Source organism: Vitis riparia, chromosome 9, assembly GCF_004353265.1.
Source record: "Vitis riparia cultivar Riparia Gloire de Montpellier isolate 1030 chromosome 9, EGFV_Vit.rip_1.0, whole genome shotgun sequence".
Taxonomy (NCBI): domain Eukaryota; kingdom Viridiplantae; phylum Streptophyta; class Magnoliopsida; order Vitales; family Vitaceae; genus Vitis; species Vitis riparia.
Window position 1 is genome coordinate 6,355,418 of NC_048439.1, and position 16,018 is coordinate 6,371,435.

The 16,018-nt window shown below is 32.0% G+C and overlaps 2 protein-coding genes across 2 annotated transcripts; one reads left to right on the plus strand and one right to left on the minus strand.

Moving 5' to 3' along the window:
* Positions 1-869: 869 nt before the first annotated feature.
* Positions 870-5,677, plus strand: LOC117922287 (probable polygalacturonase At1g80170). Its single transcript, XM_034840365.1, has 9 exons — positions 870-1,186; positions 2,128-2,259; positions 2,405-2,575; positions 2,687-2,707; positions 2,846-3,053; positions 3,372-3,453; positions 3,535-3,643; positions 3,739-3,855; positions 5,072-5,677. The coding sequence occupies exons 1-9, from the start codon at positions 950-952 to the stop codon at positions 5,351-5,353; spliced, it is 1,359 nt and encodes a 452-aa protein (XP_034696256.1). The 5' UTR covers positions 870-949; the 3' UTR covers positions 5,354-5,677.
* A 602-nt stretch (positions 5,678-6,279) lies between these two features.
* On the minus strand, positions 6,280-12,909 carry LOC117922288 (peptide deformylase 1A, chloroplastic/mitochondrial). The gene is made up of 4 exons (XM_034840366.1): positions 12,442-12,909; positions 8,990-9,079; positions 8,821-8,888; positions 6,280-6,788 (listed from the first exon to the last, which is right to left on the minus strand). The coding sequence occupies exons 1-4, from the start codon at positions 12,874-12,876 to the stop codon at positions 6,548-6,550; spliced, it is 834 nt and encodes a 277-aa protein (XP_034696257.1). The 5' UTR covers positions 12,877-12,909; the 3' UTR covers positions 6,280-6,547.
* Between the last annotated feature and the right edge of the window lie 3,109 nt (positions 12,910-16,018).

Consider the following 16,018-nt stretch of genomic DNA (forward strand, 5'->3'; position numbering starts at 1 on the left):
AAATGTCACAAATTATATCATACATATATTAATTTCTTTAACAAAATAATTTTAGTACGTGCATTAACGATTCTTTTCTTATTTTTTGAAATTTTCTTCAATATTTCTATGAGTTTTAACCATTTTTTGTCTCAGTAAATATTTTTTTTGATATTTTTATAAAAATTAAATTCCCTGATGTATTATTAAAAATCAATATTTTTATCCTTAAATACAAAATATCATTCTCGTCAGATCTACCCATATCCAACCAAGTCAATATTTTTTTTATTTTTTATTTAAATACATTATTTTAAAAATACTCTATCGTATTAAGTATTAACAAAAGTATGACCCTTTAAAGATAAAAAGTAATTTTAAATATATTAATAGTCTTTCAAAATGAAATTTTAGTACAAATGTACTTTTTCAAAAGATGATTTTGATACGAATAATTGTACTAATTCTTTTTTTAAAAAGACCATTTTCATGTGAATAGATAGTTGTATTTACTCAAAATGCTGTAGACTTTATTTTTTTTAATTAAAATTATACATGCGTACTGTTCTTGGAGCAACATTTTTCTGAAAAAACGGAAAAAGGAAAGAGAAGTGGAAATTCATGAATTAAAGAATTACGAAACTAGACAAATAAGAATTATTTCCCAAGCAACAAAGGGTGGTAATAAGTGATGGAAGTAAGGGGCAAAAGCATCAAAACAGTATAATTTAAAATACGTCGGTCCAAACCCAATAATCGGAATCTTCTATGGTTTATGGAGAAGGAAGCAACGTGCCCAAGTTCCTCATCAAGAACTTTACCACTTAAAACGTTGTCGTTTCAATCTTTCAAAGGATGTGATTGTTCTATCCCCACAAATATAAAAAAGAGAGGAAAGAGCCCAGGATACCGTCATCTCATGAATAAATAACTGCAAAATTCTAAACTAAATTCCCTCTGTGACACAGACATGAGCTTCTTCTTCTTCCTTAGACCTTCTTCTTCTTCTTCTTCTTCTTCTCCCCAGTCTCTTTGCTTGATCTGTACTGTTTTTATATTTTTGGTCTTATTTCTCATAAATGTTGAAGGCTTTAAGCCTTTGATACAGCTCCCACGTTCTCCAGCAGCTAGGCCCAGGCTCGAGACAAAAATCCTTTACGTCAATCAATTTGGAGCCAAAGGAGATGGTGTTCAGGATGATACTGATGTAATCGTTTCAGCCTTTTTGTGTGTTCATTTATTTATTTATTGAGGAAATGATGCTTTGGTTGCTTTACTTGATTGCTTCAGACTTTGGAATGATTGGTGAGTGATTTTATAATGTGGGTTTGATTTTAGAGTGATATGGATGATGCCCATGTTTTATGATCAGCTCTGAATTAAGTGCGAGCGTGCGTGCGTGCGTGTGTTTTAAATGATGGATTCATGACTTGATTTCTGCTCGATAGTTTGAATCAAAATTGTGTGGAAACTGCTTTGTATGTTAGTGTCAAGGTATTTGAACAATACCCATGTATTATAATCCATAATCGACATAAATTTGTGGTCAAATGTGAAAATATCAAGTTATGAAGTGTTCTGAAATTCTGTCAGTATGTGTTTAAAGTTTAAACAGGCTCTTTTGATGAAAATTTTCAATCCTTTATGAATCTATCCATGGGTGAGCACCATATTATTAATTTTGTGTATATTGATACAAATTTGTTGAGATGTGATGTGGATGAAAATTGGGATTCTGATCCTTGCCCTTCATACAAATCTTTGAATGGGTGTTTTTGGGGAATGAAAGCATCTCAAACACTCAGAAAAAAATAGCACAATGAAGGAAAATTTGGAATCTTTGATTGCTGGGGTTTGGAATTATTGTGAGATTCCAAATTTTCTTCTCTTTCATAGTCTCCTTCACAATCAAATGCTTTGCAAGAGTGGGTGTGTTTAGGTCTTAGCCTATGTTTTGGATTTATGTGCCTAGTAAAGAATTTGAATCCTGGTTCATTTTTCAGTATACTTACCAATATTCCTAATTTAAACCCTTTCTGTGTTAATTGTGAAAAGTGGGACTTATGAGAACTAATAGGCACATCATCCATGTATTCTGGAAAGGAATGGAAAGGATCTTCTGATCTTGTTGTAAATATATGTCTTCAGGCTTTCAGAAATGCTTGGAAGATTGCTTGTGCATCCATCACAAAAGCAAGTATCGTAATTCCACATGACAAGAAGTTTCTGGTCCGACCAATTAGCTTTGGTGGCCCTTGTCGAGCGAAGGTGACTGTGACGGTATGCATTAATAGTTAATTCTTGAAAACACATTTGCATTATAATGTATCTTTATCTTTGTCTATATAATTGAAATGATTTGTTAGATCATTCGTAAAATAAAATTTACTTTTACTAAAATTTTCCAAACTCGCATTTATTATAGATCTCTGGCACCATCATTGCTCCCAAGGATCCAGATGTTTGGCACGGCTTGAATCCACAAAAATGGCTCTATTTCCATGGGGTGAACCACCTCACTGTGAGAGGAAGTGGCATTATTAACGGGAGGGGACACAAATGGTGGTCTCAGTCTTGCAAGATCAACGCAACAAATGTATTCCCATCTTGTGTCCATGAATCTATTTCTCCTAGTTTCTGTTGATTATTTGTTTCCCAGTATCTGGTATCTAAAACATTCTTCAACCTTGTTTTTTCCTTTGTGCAGCCATGTGAACATGCTCCAACGGTTAGTGCTCTTTGTTCTTGGATGAATACATTTAGTTCTATTATTTTCCTTTTCCATATTTGGATTGTACAGTGGTCTAAAGTTGTGACTGTCCTGTTGATTTTCTGGCTTTAATATGTTAAAGTAATTATGCTGCAGGCTATAATCTTTCATAGGTGCAAGAAGTTGAGAGTAAGGGATATTGCATTGATTAATAGTCAAAGAACACACATTGCATTCACTAATTCATTCCGGATTGTGGTGTCTGGTATCAAAATGATAGCTCCTGCTAGTAGCCCAAATACTGATGGACTCCACATTAGCTCTTCCTCTCGTGTCAATATCAAGGATAGTATTATTAGAACAGGTTGGTTGCATCTTTCTTTTTTGCATGAGAAGATGTAACATCTCTATGTTTCTATTTTCATTGTTTTTCTTTTCTAAAAGGACACGAGCACTTTCAATCATGATATGGCAACTTTACTAATTATGACAGATTTTGAATGCATCTCTTGAAAAATGAAATGGATAGAAGTAGTATGAAGGATTTATTTCACAGTAGCACATTGGCATCCTTTTCACATAGACTTTATGTTTTGATCTTTAATTCCTGATTTTACTATACTGTTCTGCATCAAGACTTATTTTGTGCTGATTTTTTTTTTTTTTTACAAACTGAATATAGGAGATGACTGCATCTCTATTGTTGGCAATTCTTCAATTATCCGAATAAAAAATATTGCCTGTGGTCCAGGCCATGGTATAAGGTACAAAATCGATTTTGGCTTTTGTTGTTTGGAACCATGGGTTTCTTGAAGACCACTGCTAAATTGATCGCTATTGATTAGTGTTGGAAGCTTGGGCATGGGAAATTCATGGGCTCAGGTGCATGATGTCATTGTTGATCAAGCATTTCTCGCACATACTAAGAATGGGTTGAGGATCAAAACATGGCAGGTAATCACCTTCACCGGCTCTTGTTTCTCATCATGAACTTGTATGTGGGCATGATCTGTGTTTTTCTCAATCTACCCTTTGTTTTGGTTTATCAGGGAGGTAGAGGTTTTGCCAGCCAAATTACTTTCCAGAATGTCTTGATGGAAAATGTCTCACATCCAATCATTATAGATCAATATTATTGTGATTCTCTTACGCCATGTCTGAATCAGGTATGCAGTCTGCTCCTAACCCTGACACTGTAATAGGAGGATAAATAATGATAGTTGCAGTTTGTCTTCTACCTAATCTGTGCATCAAACCCTCAAAAGATTTAGCCAAAAGAAAAATTGTCTGGTACAACTGATTCAGGAATTGGCTCTTGAGAACTCCAATCCTTGTGTTTGGACCAGAAGAAAAATTACTACTTTTTTGGGAATATATTCATTATCTTCCTTTTAATAAAAATGATAGTGCATAAAACCAAAAATAATGCTGCTGAGAATCTCTTTGTTCATTGGCCAAGGTTTATAAAAGGTCATGGTTTAAGTTTTTAAAAATGGAAGCCCATTATTAGGGTTTAAGGTAAGGTTTTGAAGGTTAATATAAAACAGGCTCTAGTTAAGTGGTCAATGAACATGCACAGAAATGCAGAATATCAATTAAGAAGTGAAGAACATTAGAGAAGAGAACAACAAATTATGCAGTCATGAATGCATAACTAAACTGAAACACTCAAAACTCATTACTAGAACTCTAATATTGTTTTGGTACATGGGACCATACCTGCAGGCCATTTAAAACTTTCAAAACCAGCAAAAGCCTTTTAGAAATGATATTGAATGGTATGGAAACTAAGTCCTCATTTGGGATAGTTTACTGTTTTTGGTTTTAATTGGAAGCTGAAGCTGAAGCCGAAGTCATAAATTTTTGAAGGGTAATATTAGTATTTAAAAAAGTTCTATTAAATATGAAAGAACTTCTTGCATAAGCCAAAATAGAGCTTCTATAAGAAGCAACATTTTCCTGGCTTCCATAAGAAGCTCTTTTTTAAGCCATTATCTAATGGAATAAATTAATCAAATAGGTACAAAAATTATTATTTAGCTTAAAAAAGAGCTTTTAGCTTCTTAGAAGTCAGTCCAATAAAGGTCTAAATAGGACCCACATTTTAATTATTAGTTTTTATACATTGCAAGTTGATCTCTAGAGTTGGCTCAGAATAAACAACCCACCCACTTGTATCATGCATCGATAATAATAGAGTAACATGACTGCTTTCATGCTGGTGTTCCTTGTTATGCAAGCATAGGGACACCTATCTTCCTGGTTTTATTTTCCCTTGAATCAAGCAGCCGATACATGCCAGTGAAAGCTAAATTCAACTTATAATCTAGTATTAATATATTTTGTAATGGTATCTTAACATCTATTGTCCTGGGAATGCAGACTTTGGCGGTTAAAGTGGCAAATATATCCTATGTGTCCATTAAAGGAACTTCGGCTACAGAGGAATCAGTAAGATTTGCTTGCAGTGATAGCTTTCCATGTGAAAAGTTATATTTAGAAGAAGTTCAACTTTTGTCCTACACCGGGAAAAATACAAGTTCTTTTTGTTGGGAAGCTCAGGGCTTGACTTCCGGTTCGGTAGACCCCCCTGCTTGCTTCTCAAGCAATGGAACCTTTATTGGGCAGAAAGCTGATAGTGGCTCGGCTCTTCAGTCCTTTTAACAATGGTCATGCATCAACAACTGGAGAGCTTTGTTGGATTCAGCCTCAAGTGGCAATGATAAATGGAGTTTTCAGGTGTCCGGCACATTTTGGTGGCTGCACTGAAGGACACCATGGTTAGTTTGATAATTTTTGTATATACTTTCGCTTTGAATAGACATTGTTTATAGTCTTCACACTGCATGAATTACAGTATATGAGTGATATTTAAGCTTCCGCCATTTGGGCTTATTTCCATCAGCTTTTACTTTTTCACCAAAATTGCCAACTAGTAACAATATGTAAAATCTTATCAATGAGATAGTTCTTATGTTTCCGGTTGAACCCTGGGATGGAGAATTTTTGGCATGGAAGTTATTGTCATGGCAAGAATGAAATCTTTCTTGCCTCTTTAATCATTTGCAATAAACAGAACCATAGCCAATTTCTTGTATCATGTCATGGCTCTATTCAGAGCGAATCAAATTAAATGGTTCTATTTCTCAATCTTTTGGACTTGCTTCTATGGAACCAAGGTCAAAAAGATCAAAAGATGAAGGATTCCTCCCAAAATTAAGGACTAGGAATCCCTTTTAGAAATTGAATAGACATGGCCTTACAAAAGCAGAAGGAAGGTAATTAGAAAAGAAAGAGCTCATCTTCCTTTTTTTATCACTTAGGAGCTGTTGGAGATGAAAGTCTCATACAGGGTTTTGAAAGATGGAAAGAAGTGATGCATTCTCTTTTCGACTCTGACTCTCACTCGAGTCATGGCTTTTCTCTCTGTGGCACCCAAAAAGAAAAAGAAAAAAAAAATGAAGCCATGTCTGAACTTTTGATGAAGTTAATTGGGACTTTGCCAAAACCATTTCCATGATCTGCTTTGTCCAGACACCAAAAGAAGCCTAACTGGTTCTGGAAGAAACTCATGAAACAGGAAGAACTGGTTTGTATTGGAAATGAATCTCAATGCCAATTTCATTGAAAACAAGAAAATAACGGTTACAATTGCTCTGAAGCCATCAACATTATCCATCTACTGTTGGAAACATTGTCAAACAAAATCAGTTTCCTCAACATTTGGGAATAAAGAATGTTCATATCCAATGGACGTCACCCAGAAGCATAGAACAGCTCATTTATATGGAGTCCCATGACAATGGATTTCAAAACTTCTAAGTATTTTAGAGGGAATATTCAGTTTGGAACCATATGCTAGCGGGCACCAAGCTTGGGGCACCCAACGGCAAGGGGTAAGTCAATGTTTTGTACTGTTCTAAACGTTCTTGGAACCATCTTGTCAACATAGAGAGTTCCATCCAAATGATCACACTCATGCTGTAAAATGCGCGCCTTCCAGCCTGAAGCATCTACTTTGATGGGCTTTCCATCACGACTCAGACCTGTAACCTCAACCTGTAAGTGTCGCTCCACCACAGCTCTGAATCCATCAACACTGAAGAAATATTACAACAGGAAAACAGTCACAATCCTTGAATAATTTGGTAATATCATGGTCATGTTTCCAACTGAGGTTTCCAAAACTTCAACCACTTCTTTTTGTATTCCTTGGAACTCTTAACACTAAGAAAAAAAAAAAAAAAAAAACCCAAATATGCTGCATTTTGGATTCTACTACAAATGAAGTTGATGCTTAAGCTCAAACAGAAATTCTTGATTATATTGAAAAGCTACAACAAAAAATGACTTCCATCTCTATTGTAAAGGACCTGCCATTAAAAAGTTGAATCAACATTTCACCACCTAAAGATTTCAACACTTAAACACTGATTATACTCCTACGGCAAAAATGTAGAAAATGGTTTAAAGTTGCACCTTTAAGGGACATTTTTTGACAACTCTTTTTTTTTTTACCTTTTGTTGTTGAAGTTTTTTATGGAGAACTTGGAAGACACAAATAGTTCCTTAAGGTTATGTTTGGTACTTGGAAATGACTAAGGAAAGAAAAAAAATGTTAAGGAAAATGGTTTTCTTATATTTGATTTCATTATGGAATATGCAAAAGAAAATAAAATATAATTAAAATTTGTTAAAAATTTATGTATTTTTAAATTATTTAATCTTTACATAGGAGTGAAAAAATAAGTAAAATGAGTTTAAATAGCATATAAAAATAATTTATAGACTTTAAATTTATTTTTTATTTTCTTCTACTTATCCTTTCTATTTTCTTTCCCTTGTATTTTCCCTTAATTTTTTTTAGGAACCAAACATAACCTAAGAAGAAATAGGATTCAAACATAGAGGTTGTTAACAAAAATGACACCCAAAAAACTGAAAAGAAGGAAACTGCATCATTTCTTGTAATCCTGAAAAGGGTCAGGCATATGCAATGTTGACACATTTTAAAAGCTACTTAAAACAATATTGACTCAGTTACAATGCAAAGTAAGACGAGCAGCATCAGTTCATTTTATTGCCCAAATTCCACCTAAACTAATACTACTGGGGAAGCTAAGCCACTTAAGGTTCAAAGTACTGATTGAGTTTGATATGACTGGACCAATTAGTATCCCAGAAGGCCATTGCTGAGATGATTCTCAGACCCAAAACAAGATTTTCTAATTGCAATAACAGATCAACCAATACAACTGAGTCATGCCAGTACAGCTGAGTTGTTACTAAGTCATGGCGAATATAGTTAGGCCATGACCTAGTTGCATCATGGTTTCAGCCCTGTTCAAGCTACAAGTCCACATTGGTTCCACATTGTTCAATGTGGAATTGACTATGAAACTATGTGTTTTTAGTAGAAAATAATTATACTTGAAATAGTTGAGTTTCTAATTCTTAATATTATCATAAACCAATCTGAATGCATATTTTTATGATTGTTTGAATAATGCAAAATATGGTAAATGTTTTTTATTAATTTGTTGAGTTCATCTAATTGTATTTATTTTCTAGAATTTTTTAATCAGTGTACTGTGTGTATCCCATGATATCGATCCAAGATACCTTAACTAATTAGTCTTAGGACCCACTGAATTAGCAACTAATATAACAACTTTGAAATATGAATCCACAATACTTCTGGCAAGGAAAGAATAGAATTAGGAGAGTTGTTCAGTTTTGGTTTTGTTTTTATTTTTTGTTTTTTGGGGCATATGATTCTTTCTTTGTCAGGCCTCTAAATTATTTCTATATATTGTACATTCATAATTGAATCAGTAACAAGGTATATATTAAAAACTGAATTGCAAGTTCAGCTTGCTTTGGACAACAGATGCTAAACTTTGCTTATTATTTAACAATATATCAATTTTGCAAGTACTTGTTGAAAACCTAAAACTTTTGGGACAAGGAAAACAAATATCTTCTCCTTGCTAACAAGGGATTTACAGATCAAACAATTACAAAATAAAGCACATCCATTCAGGTAATAAGCATAGAGAAGGAACAAGTAAAGTGGAACAAAATAGTCTTCTATGGATCGAGAAAATCCACAATGGAAATAACTGTCTCACCTCAGACACCCTTCGAAAAAGAATGCAGTTCTGTTACCCTTCTTTTTAAGCTTTGGATTCAGGATAACCTGCCTCAAAAGAACTATAAATTGTAATAGTAAAATAAAGGTTTTAGTTGATGCGAAAAGAATGTATCTTGAGAGTTCTCCTTGTTCATATATTAACATACCAGAAGATCAAAAGGGCGTCTCTCTTGTGCTTTAATCACATCCTTTCGGTCATAACTAATATATTCTTTTGTGTCTTCCAAAACGATAATCTGCAGAGCAGAAATGCAAAAACTGTTTATAGCATGGTGTTTCAGGAAGTAGGTTTGTTGTGTTTAGATTTAGTTGGTTTGGAATGAATTCAATCTGCTATTGAACTACAGTAAGGAATTCATTTATTAAACAAACCTGTTGAAAGACACAGGTTAGGAATTGGCATATCAAACTAATAGCAGAATGGTACTCATCCAAGCGAAATAAAATTAATTTCCTCATTGAAAATGCCCAGGTTGATCACGTATAAAAATAACTTGAATCCCAAAGTTCAACCATTTGTGGATCTCCAGATATTAATTTAATTGATTCTAAGCTGGTTAGTAGACTATATTCAGATGGTTTCCTAGTTTGCCAATTTTCTTGTTTTTGTATAGATTTTTCTATAGATTTTTCTCCTTGATTTCTTCATTGTAATTTAAGAAATTTATAGCTGTAAATTTTCCTTTCTTAGGTTCTTCCCATTGTATGTATAAGTGACCTACTGTATAACTTTTAAAAGATGAAATAAATATATATTCAGAATTTGGACACCATTGTCATCGAGCTATGTAGTATATTGTCAACAAGTCTTCCAACAGCATAAAATTCATTATCTGCAAACTTGTGATGGTTCCAAGGTCATACACTGACCCTTTTCTATGAAAATGTAGAAGAAAGGGGTTCGTTCATACATTGCCATATGTCATTAGGGGTCATACCACAAAAGAAGAAATTTAACTTAAATACAACTACTTGGACATGGGCAGCTCTTCAAGGTACTTGAGTATTACCAACCTCACTATTGCATTATTGTTATTTGTTGCTTTTTGTAGCATAACTAAATATGTTCGACAAATTAGATAAAAAGGAAAAATGGGATTAGGTATTGTACGATGAAAATATTTGAAAATATGATTTACTTTTTAGTTTTTGATCCAAAAAAATTAAAACACATTTTATTTCATATGAGGAGTTTAGCCACTTAATATTACATATATAACCTAAAATCTTTTATTTTGGAAAAGTAAAATGTCACATTAAAAAAAAATTGTCTTGTCAGACAACAACTAATTAATGAATGTTAACTACAAAATGCCAAATATGACACCTTAAAATCACAAGTTTTTTCTTCGTTAGTCCTCTCAAAGAACTTTTTTTTTCAAATATCCTCAGCATAGTTGCCAACAAGTTACATGCACTTTGCTTTTACAAAAATTCTTATCCATTTTAACTTTATTTTTTTTGCATCAAAACAACCTCGTTTTTGCTACTTTATGCATTCTATTTCTCTGGATTTGATCAACCTATTATTAGAATTTTTATTTTTATTTTTATTTTATTTTGTTTGGTTTTCTATATAGTATCTTTTGTTTTGTAAGTGGTTGGGTGATAATGTTGAATTTTTTGGTTGTTCGGTAATGTTGATAATGTTGTTTTTTGATTTGCGAATGAGCAGGTTTTTTCATTTTCTCAGGAAACTAACCAGGTTTAATGTTTATTTTCTATTTTTAATTTTGATTTTGGAAAAATAATGTTGGCTTATGGTTGTGGATATAAATAACTAAAAATAAAATAAAAAAACATTTTAAAGCAGAATTATATTGAAGTCAACTTTAAATTGAAAAGGAAAAAAAAAAAAGAAAAAAAAAAAGAAATTTTGAATCCAACTGTTTATTATAGGGCTAATTGACAAAAACAAATGTAATGACTTCAAATCATTAGGCTACATGATATTCAACTGTTAATTGTGGGGTTCTTAGCAAGATACAAGGTGAACCACAAGGACAGTGACGTGTCAAGGCTTACGGAGATAGTGGAGCAAATTAAGAGGAGGGTAGGGGAAGTGGCAGGGAAGGAACAAAGAGAGCACCAAAGAAGGGACCTGAGGAGAAAGGTACAAGAGCTTTTTAGAAGATTAAACACAAGTGATACTAATATTCTTAATATTCTTATGATTCTCTACAAATGAACTGTTAAGCCCTCTATGTAGAGGCCTAAGTTTAAACCTATTGTTCTGTTAGGCCAACCAATGGGAACTTCCATAGATCTGTACTGCGATAAGTTTTATACCAGCAACCTATGCTCATGATTGAATCCATTGCATTCACAGGGAGGCACCTCAACACAACCCACAGGATTGAATCCATAAGGGTCCTAGGAGTCACTACCATGAGTTGAGGGGAGTGACTCCCCTCCTTCAAACATAGAGTTCATGTGGGTATGAACCAATGGAGGATGGCCCCCTTACCTCCTCTTGCATAAAGAGGAGGAGGAACACTCAACTAAGCAAGTATTCTTTCATCTGGAAGTGGTAGGCGCATTCTCTCAGCACCACCACCACCAGTGGGTACCCACTGTGTGGGCATTCACTGCGGGGGTAGGCATCCAGCCTAACTTGGGGCTTATTGGTGCAGTGTGTGCATGTGGAGAATCATTTAGCATATATGGCAGCATGTCACCGAAATCCAACATCATGGGCACACAGGTGTACATATAATGTGCAAAATTGGACAACAACAACAACATCAACCAAATGAAAAGTGGAGTTCATTCTCCAAATAACAAACTATAAGCCAATCTAAATGATACAACTAAAAAACCACATCACAAAATCGACTCCAAATGCCATTTGTATTTGTCTTCAAATGGTTAATTTACAAAAACTCATAACTTTAAAAGGCACAAGACGCACCTTAGGATGCCTACTCCCTCAATGGATGCCCACAAGGAGACAACTACATCTGTAAACACATGTGATCACTGAATTTACTATATGAAGGGATCATAAGGGTGGACACATGTGAGTGGCCAAACTGGTGTTGAACACAGGTACTGTTCTGACAAGTGCTGAACATGCCAATAACCAATTCGGAGGAGTCCTACAAATCATAGCTTATATAGTATTAAGACCATCCCAAACAATATTTATCCAAGGAAAATCTCATCCAGCATTTTACACCTTCCTGGCTTGCCTCTCTTACTTTTTGGCCATTTGACCAACTTCTACACGTCTGAAGCCAAAAATTCAAAGTTGGGTCCAAATTTGCACCCAAAGATTCGGTCTTATAAGTATTACAATTATGAAACATCAATAGAAACAAGATTTTGCTGTCATTAGTCTAATTTAGATGCGAACCAAAGTATCACTCTTACTTTCACTTCAAATCACCAATGCCCCATTGATTATAACATTATAAAATTGGTTTAAGCATTTCCAAACGTGAATATTATCTCTGTCAGACTGTCACTCTTAGGAAACGTGTCAACATTATACATCAAAGGTTGGGTAATACTTAGCAATGAAACACTATTTTCTGCCAAAAATTCATAAATATACAAATCAAAAGTTGATAAGGGAGGAGTCAAAGTTTGAACTAACCCTTAAGGGAATTCCAATCTGAGGAGCAGCAAGACCAACCCCAGGTGCCGTTCTCATCACCTTAATCATATCATCAATAATTTTCTGAATCCTATCCGACCCGATTTCTCCCGGTTCAACTTCCTGCGCTGATTCATGAAGAACCGGGTCGCCAGCCTTTACAATTTCGGGCAATGCGGGCTTCTTATCTCCGAGACCCAAAATCCAACCCGCACTGGCAATTAAAGTAGATGACGAAGAAGAAGGTCTGTAAGTTTTTCTGGTTGAGAAGATGCGATTCGGGTCTGAGGGACCCGGTTTGGAAGTGGGTATGAGGGTTGGATGGAATCGTAGAGATGGGATCAGCCGGAATGGAGAGGTTATCGGGTTTCTGAGGCAGTTTTCAGCGAGACATGTCGGGAGGAGACGCTGTGAGAATCGACTAATGCTCTCCATTGCTCTGCTCTACTCCGATTTTGTCCAAGCTAAATTTTGTACCAGCGAGTTTGAGAGGGTTGCACAATTTACAGGACTGCCACTTTCCACAGATGGGCTTGGGCTTCCGCCAGACTTAATGTCTTTTTCAACGGGTCAATAGCCCATTACAACTCCATTATATATTAGGGAAAATTAATTAATAGGGTGTGCTGGGAGCATGGATTGAAATTTCAGTTTTTATTGGCGATATTTCGCCTTGATATCAGACGGCCGAAACGATTTTGAGCACCGATTATCATTATCAAACGGGAAGAATATCGGAAAAATGTCGGGAAAAATAATCGAAATATCAACAATAAAATCGTGAGATTTTTTGGGGGGTTTTTTTTTTTTTGAAAATTTTGAAAATTTCCATATTTGGATTTTTAACCATCCATACCCCACATTTCACTTTGTTTTTATATTATCATTTTATTTTTAACATTTTTTTCATATTTATTTCATTAATTCTATTTTTAAAAATTATTATCACTTCACTCTTAAATTTATTTTATATTTATCCTTTCAATTTTATTTAAATTTTAAATGTTTTTATTTTAAAATATTAAAAATATAATTTTACCCAAAAAAAATTGCTATAATATAAAAAATTAAGAAAGTTCTAACATTTTATAAATTAAAATTAATTTGATAAGATAAATTATTAATAATTTTAATTATTTAAATAAATTAATGATAATAGAAAAAGTTGTTATTTTAAATAAAATTTTAGAAATTAAATTTCAAATAAAATATTTTATATAAATTAATTTAATTTTTTATTTAAAATGTAATAAAACATGTTTTAATAAAAGTATTTTAAAAATTTTAAAATAAATATTGTCTTTAACAAGATGAACTCCCTTCATCTAACAATATGATAGAATCACATCAATCTTCATTTTGGTACTAAGGACTATTATAATATCGTATGTATTATATTTATGTATAAATTATTTTTATTCAATAAAATCAAATATTTCTTAACTCAATTATAATTTTATACACTTCCAAAATTCATATTTATTATTCTTAAAATCCAAGTATCGAATCTATCAATATATCTTTGCCTATCGATGTTTTTCTTCTTAATCATATCTATGTTAGTTACACCTACAAAATAATTTTAAAATGTGTATTCTTGCTTATTTTTATCATTTTTGGAGTTTTTCCAAGCATTTTTATGAATTTTGAATAATTTTCGCTCCATCGACATTTATGAAAAAATATCCACTAATATTTGTCCAATATTTTCAATATATCTGTAAAATTTAAGTATCAATATATTCACCTCGATTACCGATATTTTCATCTTTGGCTGAGAGTGAAAATTACATGGATGTGATAATTTCTCTTGATGACCTTTTTAAGTTGTTTTTTTTTCTTCTTTTCTAGATTATCTTTTGAGATTTTTGTAGTGAAGCTAATAAAAAATGAAATTTTATTTTTAATCTCTCTCAAATAAAAACCAAACCCTAATATATATATATATATACACACTAATATATATATCAAAGAAAAAATAATAAAAAATTATATAATATTTTCTTATCTTATTATAAGAAATTAAATTATTGAAAATAGTTTTTTTTTTAAGTTTTTTTTCTTTCAAAATTTGAGATTTTTGTAGAGAATCTAAGAAAAAAAAAAAGAAATTTAATTTTCAATCTCTTTGGGATAAAAACCAAACCCTAAGGCTATTATGTGGTTTTATGCATGTAATATACAAACAATAACAATTGCTTATAACCAAGTAAAAACTTTGTTACTTTGATGGAACGAAGAGTTAATTTTCATGGGTACTTATCAATTGAATAACATAAAACACAAGTATTCACCTGGTAGTATAATATGTGAAAAATTATTATTATTATTTTTAAATTAGGTTATGTTGTAATGTATCTTAATGTTTAGTGATGATAATAAGACGAGTTTTTCTGGGTACTAGCCCCATCCTACCCCTAATGTGAAAGGTTAGGATAAATATAAATGAGTTGGAGGTGAGTTTGAGAAGTTTTTAAAAGTTCGGGATGAGTTTAGGACGGGTTCGGGTATGACTTTGTCCTATCTCGTCCTTTCCTGATTATATATAATTTAAATAAAAAATTATTTTTGTTGATTTTTTTTTCATTTTCAACTTTTTTTTAGCATAAATAGAATATTTATTTTCATAAAAATAAATTATAAATATTTATACTATTTATTTTAATTATAAATTATATTTTTATAAAATTTAAAATTTTAAAAATAAAAAATGATTTTTTAAAAAAAAAATTAAATGGGGTGGGTATGAGAATTTCCTATTCTCACTCCACCTCGTTTAATATATCTTTTTGGTGGGAATGAGAATGAATGTAAATAAATGGGACGGGGTTGAGACATGGGTGACTATCCCAAACCCACCTTGTTACCATCCCTAGTAATGTGAGCGTATTTATATTGTAAGTATAATACATTTATGTCACACTTATATCTTATGATAAAATTAATAATTTTAGAAATGCTTATTTATATTCTATTGCCATTAATATTACATCATATCAGTATATTAACATTATTCATTCAATGTATTGAAATTACTTAATTATTTATATATATAAAAAAACTGCAAGTGTTGTAAATTAGTAATATAAGTATATTAGGAAGTATAACATGATTATGCTAAATTATTAGTTGCATAAAAAAATTCATAATTTTCCTAATTTGGTTTTATTGTAATGCAAGTATATTTATATTATGATTATAATATATTTTTGTTCATATTTGTATTTTATAATGAAAGTAATAGTATTAGAGAAACTTTTTTATACCTCATTGACATCCACTACACTTATTAATGTTGTCCACTTGATGCATTGAAAAAGAGAATATATATATATATATATATATATATATATATATATATATATATATATATATATATATATATATATATATATATATATATATATATATATATATATAATAAAATCATTTTATTATAAAAAACTAAAAACGATTAAAAATTCTTCATCATTTTTTAATTTTTTTAGACAAGTCAAATGAAAAATTAAACATTTTATTTTCATCAAATTTAATACAAAAATATAATTTATCAATTTAGGGACATTTTTTTCTCAAA